This window comes from Scyliorhinus canicula, chromosome 12 (genome assembly GCF_902713615.1).
Source record: "Scyliorhinus canicula chromosome 12, sScyCan1.1, whole genome shotgun sequence".
NCBI lineage: Eukaryota > Metazoa > Chordata > Chondrichthyes > Carcharhiniformes > Scyliorhinidae > Scyliorhinus > Scyliorhinus canicula.
In genome coordinates, this window is record NC_052157.1 from 1,379,370 (window position 1) to 1,402,416 (window position 23,047).

Sequence of the window (23,047 nt, forward strand, 5' to 3'; positions counted from 1 at the left end):
ATATGTCAGGAATAAAAGAATGACTGGGGTAAGAGTTGGGCCAGTCAAGGACAGTAGTGGGACGTTGTGGGGAAGTCCAAGGAGAGGCGCTAAATGAATATTTTTCGTCAGTATTCACACAGGAAAAAGACAACGCTGTCAAGGAGAATACTGAGATACAGGCTACTAGACTAGATGGAATTGAGGTTCATAAGGAGGAGGTGTTAGCAATTCTGGAAAGTGTGAAAATCGATAAATCCTCTGGGCCAGTTGGGATTGATCCTAGGATTCTCTGGCAAGCTAGGGAGAAGATTGCAGAGCCTTTGGTTTTGATCTTTATGTCGTCATTGTCTACAGGAATAGTGCCAGAAGATTGGAAGATAGCAAATGTTGTCCCCTTGTTCAAGAAGGGGAGTAGAGACAACCCCGGTAACTATAGACCAGTGAGCCTTCTGTTGTGGGCAAAGTCTTGGAAAGGATTATAAGAGATAGGATTTATATTCATCTAGAAAGGAATAATTTGATTAGGGATAATCAACACGGTTTTGTGAAGGGTAGGTCATGCCTCACAAACCTTATTGAGTTCTTTGAGAAGGTGACCAAACAGATGGACGAGGGTAAAGCAGTTGATGTGGTGTATATGGATTTCAGTAAAGCGTTTGAGAAGGTTCCCCACAGTAGGCTATTGCAGAAAATACGGAGGCATGGGATTGAGGGTTCTTTAGCGGTTTGGATCAGAAATTGGCTCGCTGTAAGAAGACAGAGGGTGGTGGTTGATGGGGAATGTTTAGCCTGGAGTTCAGTTACTAGTGGTGTACCACAAGGATCTGTTTTGGGGCCACTGCTGTTTGTCATTTTTATAAATGACCTGGAAGAGGGCGTAGAAGGATGGGTGAGTAAATTTGTGGATGACACTAAAGTCGGTGGAGTTGTGGACAATGCGGAAGGATGTTGCAGGTTACAGAGGGACATAGATAAGCTGCAGAGCTGGGCTGAGAGGTGGCAAATGGAGTTTAATGCAGAAAAGGGTGAGGTGATTAATTTTGGAAGGAGTAACAGGAATACAGAGTACTGGGCTAATGGTAAGATTCTTGGTAGTGTGGATGAGCAGAGAGATCTTGGTGTCCATGTACATGGATCCCTGAAAGTTGCCACCCAGATTGATCGGGTTGTTAGGAAGGCGTACGGTGTGTTAGCTTTTATTGGTAGAGGGATTGAGTTTCGGAGCCATGAGGTCATGTTGCAGCTGTACAAAACTCTGGTGCGGCCGCATTTGGAGTATTGTGTGCAGTTCTGGTCGCCACATTATAGGAAGGATGTGGAAGCATTGGAAAGGGTACAGAGGAGATTTACCAGGATGTTGCCTGGTATGGAGGGAAGATCTTATGAGGAAAGGCTGAGGGACTTGAGGCTGTGTTCGTTAGAGAGAAGAAGGTTAAGAGGTGACTTGATAGAGGCATATAAGATGACCAGAGGATTAGATAGGGTGGACAGTGAGCCTTTTTCCTCGGATGAGGAAGGCTCGCACAAGGGGACATAGCTTTAAATTGAGGGGAGATAGATATAGGACAGATGCCAGAGGTAGGTTCTTTACTCAGAGTAGTAAGGGCGTGGAGTGCCCTGCTGCAACAGTAGTGGACTCGCCAACATTAAGGGCATTTAACTGGTCATTGGATAGACATATGGATGATAATAGAATAGTGTAAATGGATTTAAAATTGGTTTCACAGGTCAACGCAACATCGAGGGCCAAAGGGCCAGTACGGCGCTGTAATATTCTACGTTAAAGTGCAGACTCCGCACAGTGACCCAAGCCGCAAGTCGAACCTGGGACCCTGACGCTGTGAAGCAACAGTGCTAACCACTGTGCTACCGTGCCGCCCATAAAATCCACATGGACAGTGACCCGGGGCCAGGAACGAACCGGGTCCTCGTTGCCGTGAGGTAGCAGTGCTAACCACTGCGCCACCATGCCCCCCCCCCCCCACCCCCCCAAAAAAAACCTCCCTGCTCTTATGATCTAATCCAACACTCATGAAGGCAACTGTCCCATAACTTGTAATGCAGAACACGGCAGCCGCGTGAGTCTCCCCAAACAGGTGCCGGAACGTGGCAACGAGAGGCTCTTCACAATAACTTCATTTTGAAGTCTACTTGTAACAATAAGCAATTTTCATTTCATTTCATTGAGCACTTCCTTATCGTGTTACTGTTCAGGCTTGGAATTTGCAGTGTTGGATTCTGTAGTGGTACAATATAGTTACACAAACTCCAATGGGTGACCTTATATATAATAGCATCATAAAGCGTAGATTTCCTTCAGCATATTCTCCAAAATCACTGATGTTTCAATAATTTAAAGTCCTCTGTAGAAAGACCTGCAGATAACCTCAGAGGAAAGAAAGCAACTTATAAAGTGAGGTTTGATCTAGTAAAGTGACGTTGAGTTGAATTACGTGAACACATGGGTATTTGAACATCTTACAAAGGGCAACATTTGGTCTTTGGCTGTTTGGGGAGGGGGAGGAAAGTATAATGTGGTCAGTGAGAGCTTCTGGAAATAGGTGATATGAAGATCACACAATCATCAAATCCTTGTCACCTTGCTCAACTCATACCGCAGCTTCCTCCCCGACCCAACCCAAATATCAACATATTTTAAAACCAAGCTATGAAACATTCAAAATAAGCTTGAACATTTGGACCACGGAATTGTTGGTGCGCCATGGAACTGAGGAAAGTTAGTTACCTGTGTTACTAGTTAAACGCATTAGGGCAGGAGTGGACCATTCCCCTTCGAGCCTGCTCTGCCAGCCACAACTCCACCTTCCCATCTGTCCCCCTCAGAACCCTCGACTCCCTTGCTAATCGCAAAGCTGCCTAACTGAGCCTGGCATTTGTTCAATTAACCAGTCTGCCCTGCTGTCTTGGGAAGGAAATTCTACCGACTAATGACCCCCTCAGTAAAAACCCTCGAAAGCAGTTATCTCGTCTTAAATAGAACTTAGAACAGTACAGCACAGAACAGGCCCTTCGGCCCTCGATGTTGTGCCGAGCTTTGTCCGAAACCAAGATCAAGCTATCCCACTCCCTGTCATTCTGGTGTGCTCCATGTGCCTATCCAATAACCGCTTGAAAGTTCCTAAAGTGTCTGACTCCACTATCACAGCAGGCAGTCCATTCCACACCCTAACCACTCTCTGAGTAAAGAACCTACCTTGGACATCCCTCCTATATCTTCCACCCACCCCGAACCTTATAGTTATGCCCCCTTCTAACAGCTACATCCACCCGTGGAAATAGTCTCTGAACGTCCACTGTATCTACCCCCATCATCTTATAAACCTCTATTAAGTCACCGCTCATCCTCCTCTGCTCCAAAGAGAAAAGCCCTAGCTCCCTCAACCTTTCCTCATAAGACCTACCCTCCAAACCAGGCAGCATCCTGGTAAGTCTCCTTTGCACCCTTTCCAATGCTTCCACATCCTTCCTATAGTGAGGTGACCAGAACGGCTCACAATACTCCAAATGTGGCCTCACCCTGCGGCTCTGAAACTCGAGCCCCCTGTTAATAAACGCTAACACACTATAGGCCTTCTTCATTGCTCTATGCACTTGAGTGGCAACCTTCAGAGATCTGTGGACATGAACCCCAAGATCTCTCTGTTCCTCCACATTCCTCAGAACCCAGCCGTTGACCCTGCAATCCCCATTCAAATGTTTTCTGCCAAAATGAATCACCTCGCACTTATCAGGATTAAACTCCATCTGCCATTTTTCGGCCCAGCTCTGCATCCTATCAATGTCTCTTTGGGGTTTTCCTTGATCCGACTCGCCAAAGACTTCTCATGCCCCCTCCGAGCTCGCCTAAACCCTTTTATTTAGCTCATTCCTTGCTACCTTGTAACCCTCAAGCGACCCAACTGAACCTTGTTTTCTCATCCTTACCTACAACAGCCCTCCACCTCATCCACTACTCCACCAATCTTGGTGTCATCAGCAAATTTACTGACCCACCCTTCAGCCCCCTCCTCCAAGTCATTGATAAAAATCACAAATAGCAGAGGACCCAGCACTGATCCCTGTGGTACACCACTGGTAACTGGTCTCCAGTCTGAAAATTTTCCATCCACCACAGCTCTTGGATGGGTATTAGGAGAGCGATCTCTGACGGCTCTTGGATGGGTATTAGGAGAGCGATCTCTGGCAGCTCTTGGATGGGTACTAGGAGAGCGATCTCTGACAGCTCTTGGATGGGTATTAGGAGAGCGATCTCTGACAGCTCTTGGATGGGTACTAGGAGAGCGATCTCTGACAGCTCTTGCTTTCAGGATGTGCTAATTGTACTGCCCTCATCTCGGAGGTCAACTGGTTCAATACAGTTCAGCCTGGACTCCTGCTCTGATGTCTCATTAACTAAATTTTAATCTCAATCAGCCAGCATCTCCTTCAATTACTTACTGTTAAAGAATTATAAATTGCTTTGGAGAGGCAGTCAGAAATATCTACTTGTGTGAACAATGTGTCTTATGATTTATGATGTTTTCCTGATGAGCCCAAAATTGGTAGCTACGGATTAAATGACTGGAGAGATGGCGTTCACTGTGAGGTCATCCACTCAGGATTTGAGAAAGACAAATGAGAAGATTTTCTCAATAGTGAGCGACTGGGATGTGTGGAGATAATGTCCATGCTTGCTGATCACTAAAAGCAGTGGCGTCCAACAACATCACTTTATTATTCCAGATCTCTCAAGGCAAATGCAGCATAAGATCATGAGACATAGGAGCAGAAGTACGCCATTCAGCCCATTGAGTCTGCTGTGCTATTCATTAAGATTATGGCTCCACGTTCCCACTTTATCCCCATAACCCTGGATTCCCTTACTGGTTAAGCATTTCCATTTGCTGTATGGGTTGCTTTCTGTACAGGTGAACTCGGAGTAACTGTGCTCTGTATTATAATATTGGCTGCAGAGTGGGTACCAGGGTTTCAGGGGGATAATTGATATGGACACTTTTAAAAAAACTTGTCCAAAACCATATACCGCAGATGGTAGAAATCTGAAATAAAAACAAAAAATGTGTTGTGGTCATTGACGTGAGATATTGGGCTGGATTCTCTGTCCCCCGACTCCAAAATCACGTTCGGTGATGGGGCCGAGAATCTGCTTTGGCGCTGAAATCGGGAGCGGCACCGGTTTTTTAACTTCTCCGCCCCCTGAAAATTGGGGTACTCGTGGGGTACCCCCGCGATGCTCTGTCCCCTACCGGCCGAATTCCCAATGGCGTGGGACTCTCTTAGTCCCGGCCGTACAGGAATCTCGCGAGGCGGCTGCGGTCTCAGTCCAGGGCCGCCACAGTCAGAGGAGGGCCAATGGGGGGGGGGGGGCTTCATTTGGGGCTGGGGACAATGCGACCAGGCGGTCCGGGGCGCGCAAGCAGCCGATGCAGGGCACTACTTGGGCGGTCCGGGTCCGTGGGCTGAGTCCGCCATGGAGCACGGTGCGGCCGCTGCAGGCTGCCGCCGTGCGCATTCATGGCCTCTGACCCAGAAGTGCGGGGGGCCGTATCGGCAGCTAGAGCTGCGAGCTCCACCAGCTGCCTGCTAGCCCCCAGCAAAACAGGCAGCGATGGCCTTTTGACGCCAGTTTTCCTGGTGTAAAAGATCAGAGTTTTCACGACGGCGTGGATACTCAGTCTCCAAAAAGGAGAATCCAGCACATTAACTCAATTTCTCTTCACAGATGCTGCCAGACCTGTTGAGTATTTCCAGATGTTTTGTTCTTACTGCATCAACTTGGTCAGTGTTTAGAAGATTGAAGGGTGATTTGATGGAGGAATCGAGAACAATGGGGCATCATTTAAAATTAGAACTGGGCCATTTGGGAGCGAAAATGATGACGATAATAGAAATCAGAAAGTGGACCTGAAAAGGTTGTAAATGCTGGGATGAACTGACATTTTCGAGACGGAGACTGGTGGATTTTGTTTGGAAGCATGGTTGTATGAAGGTGAGCTCTCACACCTGAGACCATACCTGTGAGAGTGTCTCAATCGAGCCCAGACGCTTCAGCACCCATTATCACTCGGATCCTGCCTTCACAGAACAGCCAGTTATTCAGAGATGAAACCCAGATGGTGGCAACTCGGCTGACCATCTCTGGCGTGTGAAGGTACAGGACAGGGAATAATAAAGTCAAAGTAAATTATACTCCATTCTTCAAATAAAACCGTGCATTTCATCTCTGTCACTTCAGTAAATGCCCCATTTATGGGCGATATATTTACTTGTTCGTGAGGAGCTAAATCATAACTCACTGGTTGAGTACAAATAAAGCAATTAAACCCATTATTTTCCCTAAAAATTTTGTCTTTTTCTTCTCTGTCATTTTGTGATTTTTTTCTTCTTTCTTTTCCCTGTCCATTAGATACAAGAGAGTTCTGGCATGGAGAGCTGTACTCTACACACGGTGCAATTCTCAGAGGTAAACACTCAAATATTTATTTATCAGTGATCAGGAGCAGGAACCCTGGCTGATTTCCCCTCTCTCGCTCTCTCTAACCCAGGGATCACTGGACAGTGATCAGGAGCAGGAACCCTGGCTGATTTCCGCTCTCACTAACCCAGGAGTCACTGGACAGTGATCAGGAGCAGGAACCCTGGCTGATTTCCTCTCTCTCTCTAACCCAGGGATCACTGGACAGGGATCAGGAGCAGGAACCCTGGCTGATTTCCGCTCTCACTAACCCAGGAGTCACTGGACAGGGATCAGGAACAGGAACCCTGGCTGATTTCCCCTATCTCTAACCCAGGGATCACTGGTCAGTGATCAGGAGCAGGAACCCTGGCTCATTTCCCCTAGAACATTTCAGCGCAGTACAGGCCCTTCGGCCCTCGATGTTGCGCCGTCCTGTGAAACCCCTCTAAAGTCCCTCTACACTATTCCCTCATCGTCCATATGCCTATCCAATGACCATTTGAATGTGTTTAGTGTTGGCGAGTCCACTACTGTTGCAGGCAGGGCATTCCATGCCCTTACTACTCTCTGAGTAAAGAACCTCCCTCTGACATCTGTCCTATATCTATCTCCCCTCAATTTAAAGCTATGTCCCCTCGTGCTGGACATCACCATCCGAGGAAAAAGGCTCTCAACGTCCACCCTATCTAATCCTCTGATCATCTTGTATGCCTCAATTAAGTCACCTCTTAACCTTCTCTCTAATGAAAACAGCCTCAAGTCCTTCAGCCTTTCCTCATAAGATCTTCCCTCCATACCAGGCAACATCCTGGTAAATCTCCTCTGTACCCTTTCCAATGCTTCCGCATCCTTCCTATAATGTGACGACCAGAACTGCACGCAATACTCCAAATGCGGCTGCACCAGAGTTTTGTACAACTGCAACATGACCTCATGGCTCCGAAACTCAATTCCTCTACCAATAAAAGCTAACACACCCTACGCCTTCTTAACAACCCTCTCAACCTGGGTGGCAACTTTCAGGGATCTATGGACATGGATACCGAGATCTCTCTGCTCGTCCACACTACCAAGAATCTTACCATTAGCCCAGTACTCTGCCTTCCTGTTATTCCTTCCAAAATGAATCACCTCACACTTTTCTGCATTAAACTCAATTTGCCACCTGTCAGCCCAGCTCTGCAGCTTATCTATGTCTCTCTGTAACTTGTAACATCCTTCTGCACTGTCCACGACTCCACCAACTTTAGTGTCATCTGCAAATTTACTCACCCATCCTTCTACGCCCTCCTCCAGGTCATTTATAAAAATGACAAACAGCAGTGGCCCCAATACAGATCCTTGTGGTACACCACTAGTAACTGAACTCCAGGCTGAACATTTCACACCAACCACCACACTTTGTCTTCTATCAGCTAGCCAATTTCTGATCTAAACTGCTAAATCACCCTGAATCCCATGCCTCTGTATTTTCTGCAATAGCCTACCGTGGGGAACCTTATCAAACGCTTTACTGAAATCCACATCCACCACATCAACTGCTTTACCCTCATCCACCTGTTTGGTCACCTTCTCGAAGAACTCAATTAGGTTTGTGAGGCACGAACTACCCTTCACAAAACTGTGTTGTCTAATCAAACTATTCCTTTCCAGATGATTATACATCCTATCTCTTGTAAACCTTTCCAAGACTTTGCCCACAACAGAAGTAAGGCTCACTGGTCTATAGTTACCGGGGTTGTCTCTACTCCCCTTCTTGAACAAGGGGACAACATTTGCTATCCTCCAGTCTTCTGGCACTATTCCTGTAGACAAAGATGACTTAAAGATCGAAGCCAAAGGCTCAGCAATCTCCTCCCTAGCTTCCCAGAGAATCCTAGGATAAATCCCATCCAGCCCAGGGGACTTATCTATTTTCACACTTTCCAGAATCGCTAACACCTCCTCCTTATGAACCTCAAGCCCTTCTAGTCTAGTAGCCTGTATCTCAGTATTCTCCTCGACAACATTGTCTTTTTCCTGTGTGAATACAGACGAAAAATACTAATTTTGCACCTCTCCTATCTCCTCGGACTCCACGCACAACTTCCCACTACTGTCCTTGACTGGCCCTATTCTTACCTTAGTCATTCTTTTATTCCTGACATACCTATAGAAAGCTTTAGGGATATCCTTGATCCTACCTGCCAAAGACTTCTCATGTCCCCTCCTGGCTCTTCTTAGCTCTCTCTTTAGAGCCTTCCTAGCTAACTTGTAACTCTCAAGCGCCCAAACTGAACCATCACGTCTCATCTTTACGTAAGCCGCCTCCTTCCTCTTGACAAGTGTTTCAACTGCTTTAGTAACTCATGGTTCCCTCGCTCGACCACTTCCTCCCTGCCTGACAGGTACATACTTATCAAGGACACGCAGTAGCTGTTCCTTGAACAGGCTCCACATTCCCATTGTGTCCATCCCCTGCAGTTTTCCTCTCCAGCCGATGTTTCCTAAATCTTGCCTAATCGCATCATAATTGCCTTCCCCCCAGATATGACTCTTGCCTTGCGGTATATACCTATCTCTTTCCATCGCTAAAGTAAACGTAATCAAATTGTGGTCACTATCACCAAAGTGCTCACCTACCTCCAAATCTAACACCTGTCCTGGTTCATTACCCAGTACCAAATCCAATACGGCCTCGCCTCTTGTTGGCCTATCTACAGACTGCATCAGGAAACCCTCCTGCACACGTTGGACAAAAACAGACCCATCTAAAGTACTCGAACTATAGTGTTTCCAGTCAATATTTGGAAAGTTAAAGTCCCCCATAACAACTACCCTGTTACTTTCGCTCCTATCCAGAATCATCTTTGCAATCCTCTACATCTCTGGAACTTTTCGGAGGCCTATAGAAAACCCCTAACAGGGTAACCTCTCCTTTCCTGTTTCTAACCTCAGCCCATACTACCTCAGTAGTCGAGTCCTCATCAAACATCCTTTCAGCCACCATAATACTGTCCTTGACTAACAATGCCACCCCTCCCCCTCTCTTACCACCTTCCCTGAGCTTACTGAAATATCTAAACCCCGGCATCTGCAACAACCATTCCTCTCTCTGCTCTATCCATGTCTCCGAAATGGCCACAACATCGAAGTCCCAGGTACCAACCCATGCCGCAAGCTCACCCACCTTATTCCGGATGCTCCTGGCATTGAAGTAGACGCACTTTAGACCACCTTCCTTCCTGCCGGTACACTCCTGCAACTTCGAAACCTTACTCATGGCCTCACTACTCTCAGCTTCTTGTGTACTGGAGCTACAATTCAGGTCCCCAATCCCCTGCTGAACTAGTTTAAACCCTCCCGAAGAGCATTAGCAAACCTCCCCCCCAGGATATTAGTACCCCTCTGGTCCAGGTGTAGACCATCCCGTTTGCAGAGGTCCCACCTACCCCAGAATGAGCCCCAATTGTCCAGGAATTTGAAACCCTCCCTCCTGCACCATCCCTGCAGCCACGTGTTCAACTGCTCTCTCTCCCTATTCCTCGACTCACTAGCACGTGGCACGGGTAACAACCCAGAGATAATAACTCTGTTTGTCCTGGATCGAAGTCTCCACCCTAGCTCCCTGAATTCCTGCCTATGTCGTTGGTACCTATGTGGACCACGACTTGGGGCTGCTCCCCCTCCCACTTAAGGATCCTGAAAACTCGATCCGAGACTCGATCTCTCTCTCAGACCCAGGGATCACTGGACAGTGATCAGGAGCAGGAACCCTGGCTGATTTCCCCTCTCTCTCTAACCCAGGCATCACTGGACAGTGATCAGGAGCAGGAACCCTGGCTGATTTCCCCTCTCTCTCTAACCCAGGCATCACTGGACAGTGATCAGGGGCAGGAACCCTGGCTGATGTCCCCTCTCTCAGTAACCCAGGGATCACTGGACAGTGATCAGGAGCAGGGACCATGGCTGATTTCCTCTCTCTCTCTCTAACCCAGGGATCACTGGACAGTGATCAGGAGCAGGAACCCTGGCTGATTCCCCCTCTCTCTCTCTAACCCAGGCATCACTGGACAGTGATCTGGAGCAGGCACCCTGGCTGGTTTCACCTCTCTCTCTAACCCAGGCATCACTGGACAGTGATCAGGAGCAGGCACCCTGGCTGATTTCCCCTCTCTATAACCCAGGGATCACTGGACAGTGATCAGGAGCAGGAACCCTGGGTGATTTCCCCTCCCTCTCTCTCTAACCCAAGGATCACTGGACAGTGATCAGGAGCAGGAACCCTGGGTGATTTCCCCTCTCTCTAACTCAGGGATCACTGGACAGTGATCAGGAGCAGGAACTGGCTGATTTCCCCTCTCTCTCTAACCCAGGGATCACTGGACAGTGATCAGGAGCAAGAACCCTGGCTGATTTCCCCTCTCTAACCCAGGGATCACTGGACAGTGTTCAGGATCAGGAACCCTGGCTGATTTCCCGTCTCTCTAACCCAGGGATCTCTGGACAGTGATCAGGAGCAGGAACCCTGGCTGATTTCCTCTCTCTCTCTCTAACCCAGGGATCACTGGGCAGTGATCAGGAGCAGGAACCCTGGCTGATTTCCCCTCTCTCTAACCCAGGGATCACTGGGCAGTGATCTGGAGCAGGAACCCTGGCTGATTTCCCCCTCTCTCTCTAACCCAGGGATCACTGGACAGTGATCAGGAGCAGGAACCCTGGCTGATTTCCCCCTCTCTCTCTAACCCAGGGATCACAGGACAGTGATCAGGAGCAGGAACCCTGGCTGATTTCCTCTCTCACTGACCCAGGGATCACAGGACAGTGATCAGGAGCAGGAACCCTGGCTGATTTCCTCTCTCTCTAACCCAGGGATCACAGGACAGTGATCAGTAGCAGGAACCCTGGCTGATTTCCTCTCTCTCTAACCCAGGGATCACAGGACAGTGATCAGGAGCAGGAACCCTGGCTGATTTTCTCTCTCTCTGACCCAGGGATCACAGGACAGTGATCAGGAGCAGGAACCCTGGCTGATTTCCTCTCTCTGACCCAGGGATCACAGGACAGTGATCAGGAGCAGTAGCCCTGGCTGATTTCCCCTCTCTCTAACCCAGGGATCACTGGACAGTGATCAGGAGCAGGAACCCTGGCTGATTTCCCCTCTCTCTAACCCAGGGATCACTGGGCAGTGATCAGGAGCAGGAACCCTGGCTGATATCCCCTCTCTTGCTAACCCAGGGATTGTCATGATATGCAAACATGCAACTAATGAACACATAGAATAGGACACGACCAATGAGCAGTCAGGACACTCAGGGGTGGTATCTCACTATAGAAGGGATGAGACACTCACACCCCACCTCTTTCCACAGACCAACATCTACAGAGTGAGGCAGGGTGTATCCTCAGCATCACAGCCCAGCACGTGGCTTAGAGCAAGGCTGGTTCAGTTAGACTGAGTTATTACATTTAGATTAGCAGAGAGTCAAACTCATTAAGAACTTTGCTAATAGTTGAATAAATAACATTGAACTTATTTCAAAGTCTGGGGCATCGTTTAATCAAAACTGCATCAGGTGGCAGCTTGTGTTATTCCAAATTATGTAACACAACATGATACTAGGAGTCTGTTCAATCTAGTTAGTTCAACTCAGCAATATCCGTGATGACCAGCGAATGGAGACCGGCACAATGGAAAAGATTCAGGCTCCTCACCAGCTCAGGACCTCCGGCAATCTCAGAGCCAACTGGCGGACATTCAAGCAGAAATGTCAGCTTTACATCGAAGCATCAGACCTCAATGGTGCATCTGATGCACGGAAGATAGCTCTTTTCCTCACCACAGTGGGTGATCACGCCTTGGAAATATTCAACTCCTTTCACTTTGCAGAAGACCAGGACAAGACAAAGTTTCAGACTATCCTGGGCAAGTTTGACAGCCACTGTGAGGTGGACACCAACAAAATCTTTGAGCGCTACATATTCGAGCAGCGATTGCAAGGTAAAGACGAATCCTTCAACTCATCTTTAACTAACCTTAGACTGCTAGCGCAGTCCTGCAACTTCAGCGATATCACTGACTCCATGTTCAGAGACCAAATTGTTTTTGGAGTTCACTCTGATGCTCTGAGAGAGCAGTTCCTGAAGATCAAGCATATGACCCTGCCAGTCACGATTGAAACATGCACAGTGCATGCGCACGCTGAAAATTGCTATTCCAGTACAAAACGGCAGAAAATGATAAACTAGCCTCCCACGAGGTGGAGAGTGTACAGGCCATCTCCCGGATGCAGCGCCTCAGCATTGATGAAAGCGGCCATTTTGCGCGCTCTTCCCGGGGCCCGGCACATGCCGCGCGCTCTTCCCGGGGCCCGGCACATGCCGCGCGCTCTTCCCGGGGCCCGGCACATGCCGCGCGCTCTTCCCGGGGCCCGGCACATGCCGCGCGCTCTTCCCGGGGCCCGGCACATGCCACGCGCTCTTCCCGGGGCCCGGCACATGCCGCGCGCTCTTCCCGGGGCCCGGCACATGCCGCGCGCTCTTCCCGGGGCCCGGCACATGCCACGCGCTCTTCCCGGGGCCCGGCACATGCCGCGCGCTCTTCCCGGGCCCCGGCACATGCCGCGCGCTCTTCCCGGGGCCCGGCACATGCGCGATGTGAACGAAGCGGCTGAAACCCGCACTGCGCAGATGCAGACATCTTGAGAACCGCACTGCGCATGTGCAAGGACGCCGACGTCATGACGTGTTCAAACTGTGGCACAGCCCATTTAAAGAAACACTGTCCTGCAAGAGGCAGACGCTGTTTAAACTGCGGGAAGCCAGCCACTATGCAGCCCTGTGCAGATCTGCCCCACCAGTCAGGAGCCAGCGCTCCCAATTCCGTCGATGGCCCATCCGGAGTGTGCAACAACGCCGACAGGATTCTGATCCCAGCAGTGCAACGGATCCAGATGCTGAATGCCTGGACAACCCCTACCGTATGGGCATTATTACAAAGTGTGAATATGCCACACCACACACATCGCAAGTCCAATCCATCCTAGCTGTGGATTCCGAGGATGAATGGTGAGCAGTGATGAAGGTCAACCACAGCTCCATCCAGTTCAAGCTGGACACCGGTGTCTCTGCCAACCTCCTCTCACAGACAGACTTCAGACGCATTAAGAAGCCTCCCACGGTCCTTCCAGCTGCCTGCAAGCTCCTGGATTACAACAGGAATGCCATCACAGCACTGGGATCCTGCCATCTGCACGTATCCAACCGACACACACAAACACAGTTACGCTTTGAAATTATTAAGTCGTTCAGAGCATCCCTACCTGGTGCGCATGCCTGCAAGCAGCTGAACCTCGTTCAAAGGGTTTACACCACGACATCCTCCCATGTGGATCTTCAGGCCGGCATCGACGACATCCTCGCCCAGTAACCAGATGTGTTCAACGGGATGGGCACGCTGCCGTATCGATACAAGATTCTGCTGCGACCTGATGCCAAGCCAGTGGTCCACGCACCATGACGAGTCCCTGCTCCACTGAGAGAGAGCCTGAAGGCACAGCCCCAGGGTCTTCAGCAAAAAGGCATCATATCCAAGGTCACCAAACCGACTGACTGGGTCAGCTCGATGGTGTGCGTAAAAAAGCCTTCAGGAGACCTGCGCATCTGCATTGATCTCAATAAGAATATCATGCGGGAACACTACCCCATTCCGAAGCAGGAGGAACTCAACAAGTGAGATGGCACACGCTTGCTTCTTCACCAAATTGGATGCATCACAGGGATTTTGGCAAATCCAGCTGGAAGAGTCCAGCAGAAGGTTCTGCACCTTCAACACACCGTTTGGCAGATATTGCTACAATCGCATGCCATTTGGCATCATCTCGGCATCGGAGATATTCCATCGCATCATGGAGCAGATGATGGAGGCATTGAAGGGGTTCGTGTGTACGTGGACAACATCATCATATGGCCCACGACCCTTGAAGAACATGTGTCCCATCTCCAGAAGGTATTCCGCCATGTACGTGCCAACGGCCTAAAGTTAAACAGGTTCCGATGTTGTTTTGGCACATCGACGCTCAAGTTCCCAGGCGACGAGATCTGATAGCATGGTGTGCGCCCGGATACAGACAAAATCAAGGTAATCGAGGCGATGAAGGTCCCCGAGGACAAAAGGCGGTGCTGCGCTTCTTGGGGATGGTCAATTTTCTGGGCAAGTTCATTCCAAACATGGCCACACACAGCACGGCCCTACGCAACCTGGTGAAAAAGTCAACTGCCTTTGAGTGGAAGGCGGCACACTAGACAGAGTGACTGGAGCTGAAAGCCAAGCTCACCACTGCACCCGTCCTGGCATTCTTCGACCCAGACCGGGAGACAGAGATATCCACAGATTCCAAGTCAGGAGGCATTGGGGCGATGTTGCTTCAACGAGATGACACATCATCCTGGGCACCAGTAGCCTAGGCATCAAGGGCAATGACGCCCACTGAAACCAGATATGCTCAGATTGAGAAGGAATGCTTGGGTCTTCTCACCGGCATCCTCAAATTTCATGATTATGTCTACGGCGTGCCAACATTTACTGTCGAGACGGATCATAGGCCTCTGGTCCACATCATCCACAAGGACCTGAACGACATGACGTCCCGGTTGCAGAGAATCGTGCTTAAACTTAAGAGGTATGACTTCAACTTGGTGTACACACCTGGCAAGGAGCTCATCATCGCTGATGCAATGTCTCACTCCGTCAACTCGTCCAGTTAGCCGCTGGAGATCATCCAGCACATCGAATCGCAGGTGCAACAGATGAGAAGGTAGTTCTCATCCGTGATGAGACAGCCAAAGACCCCCTCCTGCAGCGCGTCATCCACATCCCCACCAATGGCTGGCAGAAAGGGCAGTGCCCACAAGTTTACAATGTGCAGGATGACCTGACGGTGATTGATGGTATCCTCCTCAAGCTGGACAGAATTGTCATTCCGCTCAGTCTCCAGAGCTTCGTGCTCCGCCAAATCCATGAGGGACACCTGGGCGTTGAGAATTGCAGACGCAGAGCCCAGCAAGCTCAGCCAGGACATCACCAACATGGCCCTGAACTGTGCTCCCTGTCAGCGGTTCCAGCCAGCGCACAGCAAGGAGACGCTCCAACAGTATGACATAGTGACCTCTCCGTGGTCCAAGGTTGGCATCGACCTCTTTCATGCGAATGGTCGTGACTACATATTGATCATCGACTATTTCCCGAATTTCCCTGATGTGCAGAAGCTCCCGGGCCTCACCTCTCGGACCGTCATCAAAGCCTGTAAGGAGACGTTCTCAAGGCACGGCATCCCAATCACCATCATGGGCGACAATGGCCTGTGCTTTAACAGTCGAGAATGGTCCACGTTTGCCAGGTCGTACAATTTCCAGCATGTCACCTCCAGTCCGCACTATCCGCAGTCCAATGGATAAGTCGAGAAAGGGGTGCACATTGTGAAACAGCTCATCTGCAAGGCCGCGCACTCTGCTTCTGACATACACCTTACACTGCTCTCGTACCGGGCGACTCCATTGTCCACTGGCATGTCACTGGCTCAACTCCTGATGAACAAGGACCTGCGGACGAAGCTTCCAGCCATTCACCTGCCCACACCTGGATCACCTCCCGGTGCTGCAGAAGATGCAGCAGCTCAGAGACCTTCAAAAGCAGGGCCATGATGCCCATGCCGCCGACCTGGCCGTGCTATCCCCGGCAGACACTGTCAGGATCAAGATACCGGATGGTGGGTGGTCTGCCCGGCTGTCGTTCGACAGGCCGTGCCCGCTTTTATGTTGTACGTATGGCTGATGGCTCCATCGTGCGAAGGAATTGACGGGCACTGCGCAAAGTTACCTGCCCGCAGCCACTTTCTCCTCCATTTCCATATGCTGAATTGCCGCCTCCTGATACCTCGCACCACGAGGACACCAGTCAGGCTTCCATCCCGCCTGTCAAAGCGCAGTCGTCCCCCCGCCACCTCTTCGGCGGTCGTCCAGGATCAGATGCAAACCTCAGAGACTGGACTTATGAACATTTGTTTTGTTTCCTCTGTTCTGTTGTCCTCCGTCAGTCACGTTAGACAGACTCATTCACATGTAAATACTTTACGATACGCCAACAAAACATAAAAAAAAGTGGAGATGTCATGATTTGCAAACATGCAGCTAATGAACACATCTAATAGGACACGACCAATGAGCAGTCAGGACACTCAGGGGTGGTATCTCATTATAAAAGGGATGAGACACTCACACCCCACCTCTTTCCACAGACCAACATCTACAGAGTGAGACAAGGTGTATCCTCAGCATAGTAAGAAGTCTTACAACACCAGGTTAAAGTCCAACAGGTTTGATTCAAACACGAGCTTTCGGAGCACAGCTCCTTCCTCAGGCGCTCCGAAAGCTCGTGTTTGAATCAAACCTGTTGGACTTTAACCTGGTGTTGTAAGACTTCTTACTGTGCTCACCCCAGTCCAACGCCGGCATCTCCACATCATATCATCAGCATGACATCCCCAGCACGTGGCTTAGAGTAAGGCTGGTTCAGTTAGACTGACTTATTACATTTTGATCAGCAGAGAGTCAAACTCATTAAGAACTTTGCTAATAGTTCAATAAATAACATTGAACTTATTTCAAAGTCTGGAGCATCGTTTACTCAAAACTGCATCAGATGGCAGCTTGTGTTATTCCAAATTACATAACACAAAAGGGATCAATGGACAGTGATCAGGAGCAGGAACCCTGGCTGATTTCCCCTCTCTCTAACCCAGGGATCACTGGATAGTGATCAGTGGCAGGAACCCTGGCTGATTTCCCCTCTCTCTCTCACACAGGGATCACTGGACAGTGATCAGGAGCAGGAACCCTGGCTGATTTCCCCTCTCTCTAACCCAGGGATCACTGGATAGTGATCAGTGGCAGGAACCCTGGCTGATTTCCCCTCTGCCTCTAACCCAGGGATCACTGGACAGTGATCAGGAGCAGGAACCCTGGCTGATTTCCCCTCTCTCTCACACCCAGGGATCACTGGACAGTGATCAGGAGCAGGAACCCTGGCTGATTTCCTCTCTCTCTCTCTAACCCAGGGTTCACTGGACAGTGATCAGGAGCAGGAACCCTGGCTGATTTCCCCTCTCTCTCTCACACAGGGATCACTGGACAGTGATCAGGAGCAGGAACCCTGGCTGATTTCCCCTCTCTCTCACACCCAGGGATCACTGGACAGTGATCAGGAGCAGGAACCCTGGCTGATTTCCCCTCTGTCTCTCACACAGGGATCACTGGACAGTGATCAGGAGCAGGAACCCTGGCTGATTTCCCCTCTCTCTCACACCCAGGGATCACTGGACAGTGATCAGGAGCAAGAACCCTGGCTGATCCCCCCCCCCCCCCCCCCCCCCCCCCTCTCTCTCTCTCTCTCTCTCTAACCCAGGGATCACTTGACAGTGATCAGGAACAGGAACCCTGGCTGATTTCCCCTCTCTCTAACCCAGGTATCACTGGATAGTGATCAGTGGCAGGAACCCTGGCTGATTTCCCCTCTCTCTCTCACACAGGGATCACTGGACAGTGATCAGGAGCAGGAACCCTGGCTGATTTCCCCTCTCTCTAACCCAGGGATCACTGGATAGTGATCAGTGGCAGGAACCCTGGCTGATTTCCCCTCTGCCTCTAACCCAGGGATCACTGGACAGTGATCAGGAGCAGGAACCCTGGCTGATTTCCCCTCTCTCTCACACCCAGGGATCACTGGACAGTGATCAGGAGCAGGAACCCTGGCTGATTTCCTCTCTCTCTAACCCAGGGTTCACTGGACAGTGATCAGGAGCAGGAACCCTGGCTGATTTCCCCTCTCTCTCTCACACAGGGATCACTGGACAGTGATCAGGAGCAGGAACCCTGGCTGATTTCCCCTCTCTCTCACACCCAGGGATCACTGGACAGTGATCAGGAGCAGGAACCCTGGCTGATTTCCCCTCTCTCTCTAACCCAGGGATCACTGGGCAGTGATCAGGAGCAAGAACCCTGGCTGATCCCCCCCCCTCTCTCTCTCTAACCCATGGATCACTTGACAGTGATCAGGAACAGGAACCCTGGCTGATTTCCCCCCTCTCTCTAACCCAGAGATCACTGGACAGTGATCAGGAGCAGGAACCCTGGCTGATTTCCCCTCTCTCTCTCTCTAACCCAGGGATCACTGGACAGTGATCAGGAGCAGGAACCCTGGCTGATTTCCCCTCTCTCTCTCTCTCTAACCCAGGGATCACTGGGCAGTGATCAGGAGCAGGAACCCTGGCTGATTTCCCCTCTCTCTCTCTAACCCAGGGATCACTGGACAGTGATCAGGAGCAGTAGCCCTGGCTGATTTCCCCTTTCTCTCTCTAACCCAGGGATCACTGGACAGTGATCAGGAGCAGGAACCCTGGCTGATTTCCTCTCTCTCTAACCCAGGATCACTGGACAGTGATCAGGAGCAGGAACCCTGGCTGATTTCCCCTCTCTCTCTCACACAGGGATCACTGGACAGTGATCAGGAGCAGTAGCCCTGGCTGATTTCCTCTCTCTCTCTCTAACCCAGGGATCACTGGACAGTGATCAGGAGCAGGAACCCTGGCTGATTTCCCCTCTCTCTAACCCAGGGATCACTGGACAGTGATCAGGAGCATGAACCCTGGCTGATTTCCCCTCTCTCTAACCCAGGGATTACTGGACAGTGATCAGGAGCAGGAACCCTGGCTGTCATCAGTTCACTCAACATTGGTGAATGCTGTTTTTTGTTTGAATTACCCCAGGTGAGGGGGTTGGCTACAATCCTTTGGAAAGGCTTTAGATGGATAAGTATGCCAACATGCTCGTGCAGTGCAGATGAATGATGGGGCAGGCCCTGGTGATAATTCTTGTGTTTTGGTTCCAGGAGAAAGAGGTGTTGCAGAAACAACTAGATGAAGCCAATCGTGAAGCACAGAAATACAGACAGCAGCTTTTGGAGAAAGAACAGGAGGCCGAGGCTTACAGACAGAAGCTGGAAGCCTTTGGCCATCTGCACCCAAACAAAAAGGTGCATTAAGTTGTCAAAAGGAAATGAAAAGGCTGATTCACATCACAAACTATTTCATGGTTGCAAACTCTCAGCGGAGGATGACCGTCTGTGATTAAGGAGGCCAGTTATGTGTCGATTAAAGCATAGGTCAAAAATCCTGCTTCTGGTCTTGAAATCCTGATACACCAACTGCAGCCAAATGATGTAAAGGAGGATGGGAAAGAGGTTGGAGGGTGAGGTCAGCTGAGGCAACGAGACCGCCTTCTGTATATTTCAACTGAAGCTTCAATCTGCTGTCAGAGCTAGAAATCGTCAGTCAGCCACACACGTCCTGTCAGCCAGCTCTGCTCACTTTGGTGTTGATACAATGGGAGGTTATCTTTGAATGTTTTTTATTGTCAAGGACTGAATTGGATCTGTAAGATTCTGCAAAATGGAATGATATTGTAATGGCAAAAACCCCCTGAAAGCATTCTGCAGATTGATATCCTCTGCACAAATTGTTCAGATTAAAATCCCGATCTGTGTTGGTGAACAGGTAATATCAGATAGTGGCTCCTTTGCATAATCTGTTGAAAATGGATTACTAAACTCTGCTTCCTGAAGGTATTGATGCTTTCAAAGGATAAATGTGACTGTACAAAACGAGCCAGTGGCCTGTCCCGTTCCTGAAATCGTTCTGAAGATTCTGTTACAGATGCTCAGAAATGGTTTAATAATTATTCTGAGAGTAGGAACGATCAGAACCCCACCGTCAGGAACTAATTTTGGTTTATAAACTGTCACAAAGCTGGTTAACATCTTATTAAATCTAAATCAAATAATCACCATTCGTTGTATTTACACAAAAACAAAATGCAGAAAAAATGACGTTACCAGCGTAAAAAATTCTTGTAACTGGCTTTTGAAAATAAGTTGGATTTGTTCTTTGCCGCACCCGTCAGTCAAACAGTCCAGGCAAAGAAATGCAAGCAGCGCACAGGAGATCTCCACATGGAACACAGCACAATGCTGGAAACATTCCCAAAGAAATCACTTGGTTAATGAGGAAATGATAACCACTGTATGAATCTCTGAATGTGTGACAATACCATGTTCAGGGAAGGTTATAATCGTCAACTGTTAATGATGCCAACAAAGCCCCAACATTGCCACATCCTCTGGTACCAAGGCTGTGCAGAGTATTACAGCAGGTTTTTAAAAACATATTGTACTCAGAATTTTAAAAAAGTATTGATTTATACTTGAGATCAGGAAGAGGCTGATCGCCCACCGTTACATTTCAATGGAAGTAAAAGTAGAGAAGACCCATCAGTGAATAGAGGGTCTAGTTGTGAAATACAACTTTACCTTTGGTCGAAGATTACAGAGTTAAATCATTTTCAATCTGTGTGAAATAGCAAGTCTGCTTCTCAATTTAGCTAACCACCAGCAACCCTTTCAATGACACCAAGTGAAAGATGGTAGCCATGATGTGGAGATGCCGGCGTTGGACTGGGGTGAGCACAGTAAGAGGTGTTACACCAGGTTAAAGTCCAACAGGTTTGTTTCAAACACTAGCTTTCGGAGCGCAGCTCCTTCAGGTGAATGGAGCAGTGCTCCGAAAGCTAGTGTTTGAAACAAACATGTTGGACTTTAACCTGGTGTTGTAAGACTTCTTACTGAGCAAATGAAAGTGCAGTGCAGCCTGCTGCTGCCTGCAGATCTGTGCTGCGCTGCTGCATTTATGGTGTCTGCAGATTTTGGTGCTGCCTTGCTGGTGTTTGCAGATCTTGGTGCTGTATTGCTGGCGTCGGCAGACATCGGTGTGCATTGCTGGCGTCGGCATGTCTCTGCTACATTGCTGCCATCTGCAGGCCTCTGTGCTGCATTGCTGCCATCTGCAGGCCTCTGTGCTGCATTGCTGCCATCTGCAGGCCTCTGTGTTGCATTGCTGGCACCTGCAGGCCTCTGTGCTGCATTACTGCCATCTGCATGTCTTAGTGCTGCATTGCTGGCGCCTGCATGTCTCGGTGCTACATTGCTGGCGCCTGCATGTCTCGGTGCTGCATTGCTGGTGCCTGCCAGTCTCCATGCTGCATTACTGCTAACTGCATGCCTCCTACATGGCTGATGATGCCTGCAGGTCTTAGCGCTGCATTGCTGGTGTCTGCAGACCTCATTGCTGCACAGCTGCTGGACGATCATGTGTGTATATTTTCTTTGATCATTATACTGTAGCTTGTTGAAGCGGTGTAAATGTAAACTGTTTATATTCCAGTTGTGTAACTGGTTATTGCATTTCACTGATTTGGGAGAATCATTCATTATTTTGTAGCCTGACCTGATGTCAATTGTCCTCCAGCTTCATGCCCAGTACTTTCCGTTGCTGTTTTGTTGGGACATTTTCACAATGATTATTAGTTTATTTGCTGGACTCAGGGAGCTGATCCACTGTCCATGTTAAACATTGTCATTTGAAATAGAACCTCATGCTCCAACAGCTCAGCTCCCTCTCGTTTCTGTGTAAATTCAAATGCGATTAGCTGCATTATAAGCTGCAGTGAATTTCTTACCTAGAGGGTTCCACCCAGGTGATCCTGGCTGGTAATTATATAAATGAAGTTGTTTAGAAAACTTACACTGTATAATTTTGTATCAAATAAAATCTTTCTTAAGTAATGTCGCCTTTTAAATGTTCTGGTGTAAAATAGTGGCACGAATTCTTGAAATTAGAATGTTTTTGTCACGTTGTGCCAAATCCTTCTCAGAGCCCTGAGAAATTCTCAATATTCCACACACTCTTTTACTCAGTGACTCAGTTCTTAAATTAAGAAACACATTTTGCGCACAGCAAGATTCCATTAAACGCCACGCTATGGAGGAGTGAGGTGGTTTTTTGCAAAAGTGATCTGGAGTGAAATGTCCTTCTGAAATTATGTACACTTTTAAAAACAGTTCCATCAGATTTTCCTGTAACTTTCAACGGTTTATTTATCTGACTCGCTGAGTCTCTCTGTGTCTCTCGGGGTCTCTGTGTCTGTCTCTGACTCTCTGTGGCTCTGTCTAACTCTCTGTGTCTTTCTGTCACTGTCTGACTCTCTCTATGTCAGTCTGTGAATTTGTGTTTCTCTCTGTGACTCTCTGACTCTCTCTGTGACTCTGTGTCAGTCTGTGAATTTGTGTGTCTCTCTGTTTCTCTGTGTCTCTTTGTGTCTCTCTGTTTCTCTGTTTCTCTGTGACTCTCTGTGTCTCTCTGAGTCTCTCTGTGTCTCTCTGAGTCTCTCTGTAACTCTCTGTAACTCTCTGTGTCTCTCTGAGTCTCTCTGTAACTCTCTGTGTCTCTCTGAGTCTCTCTGTAACTCTCTGTCTCACTGTGTCTCTGATTCTCTGTGACTCGCTGAGTCTCTCTGTGTCTCTCGGGGTCTCTGTGTCTGTCTCTGACTCTCTGTGGCTCTGCCTAACTCTCTGTGTCTTTCTGTCACTGTCTAACTCTCTCTGTGTCAGTCTGTGAATTTGTGTGTCTCTCTGTTTCTCTGTGTCTCTTTGTGTCTCTCTGT

The 23,047-nt window shown here is 49.0% G+C and overlaps 1 protein-coding gene across 7 annotated transcripts in view; it reads left to right on the forward strand.

Moving 5' to 3' along the window:
- The window catches only part of gabpb1 (GA binding protein transcription factor subunit beta 1), a 149,304-nt gene extending 127,135 nt beyond the window's left edge, over positions 1-22,169 (forward strand). For 5 of the 7 annotated variants that reach the window (XM_038812950.1, XM_038812948.1, XM_038812949.1 and 2 more), the window contains 2 exons: positions 6,410-6,466; positions 19,383-22,169. In XM_038812950.1, coding sequence (XP_038668878.1) covers positions 6,410-6,466; positions 19,383-19,535 — 210 coding nt within the window. In that variant the 3' untranslated portion in view covers positions 19,536-22,169. The remainder of the gene's footprint in view (positions 1-6,409; positions 6,467-19,382) is intronic. The other 2 variants (XM_038812952.1, XM_038812956.1) reach the window with 1 other exon arrangement.
- The last annotated feature ends 878 nt before the right edge of the window (positions 22,170-23,047 follow it).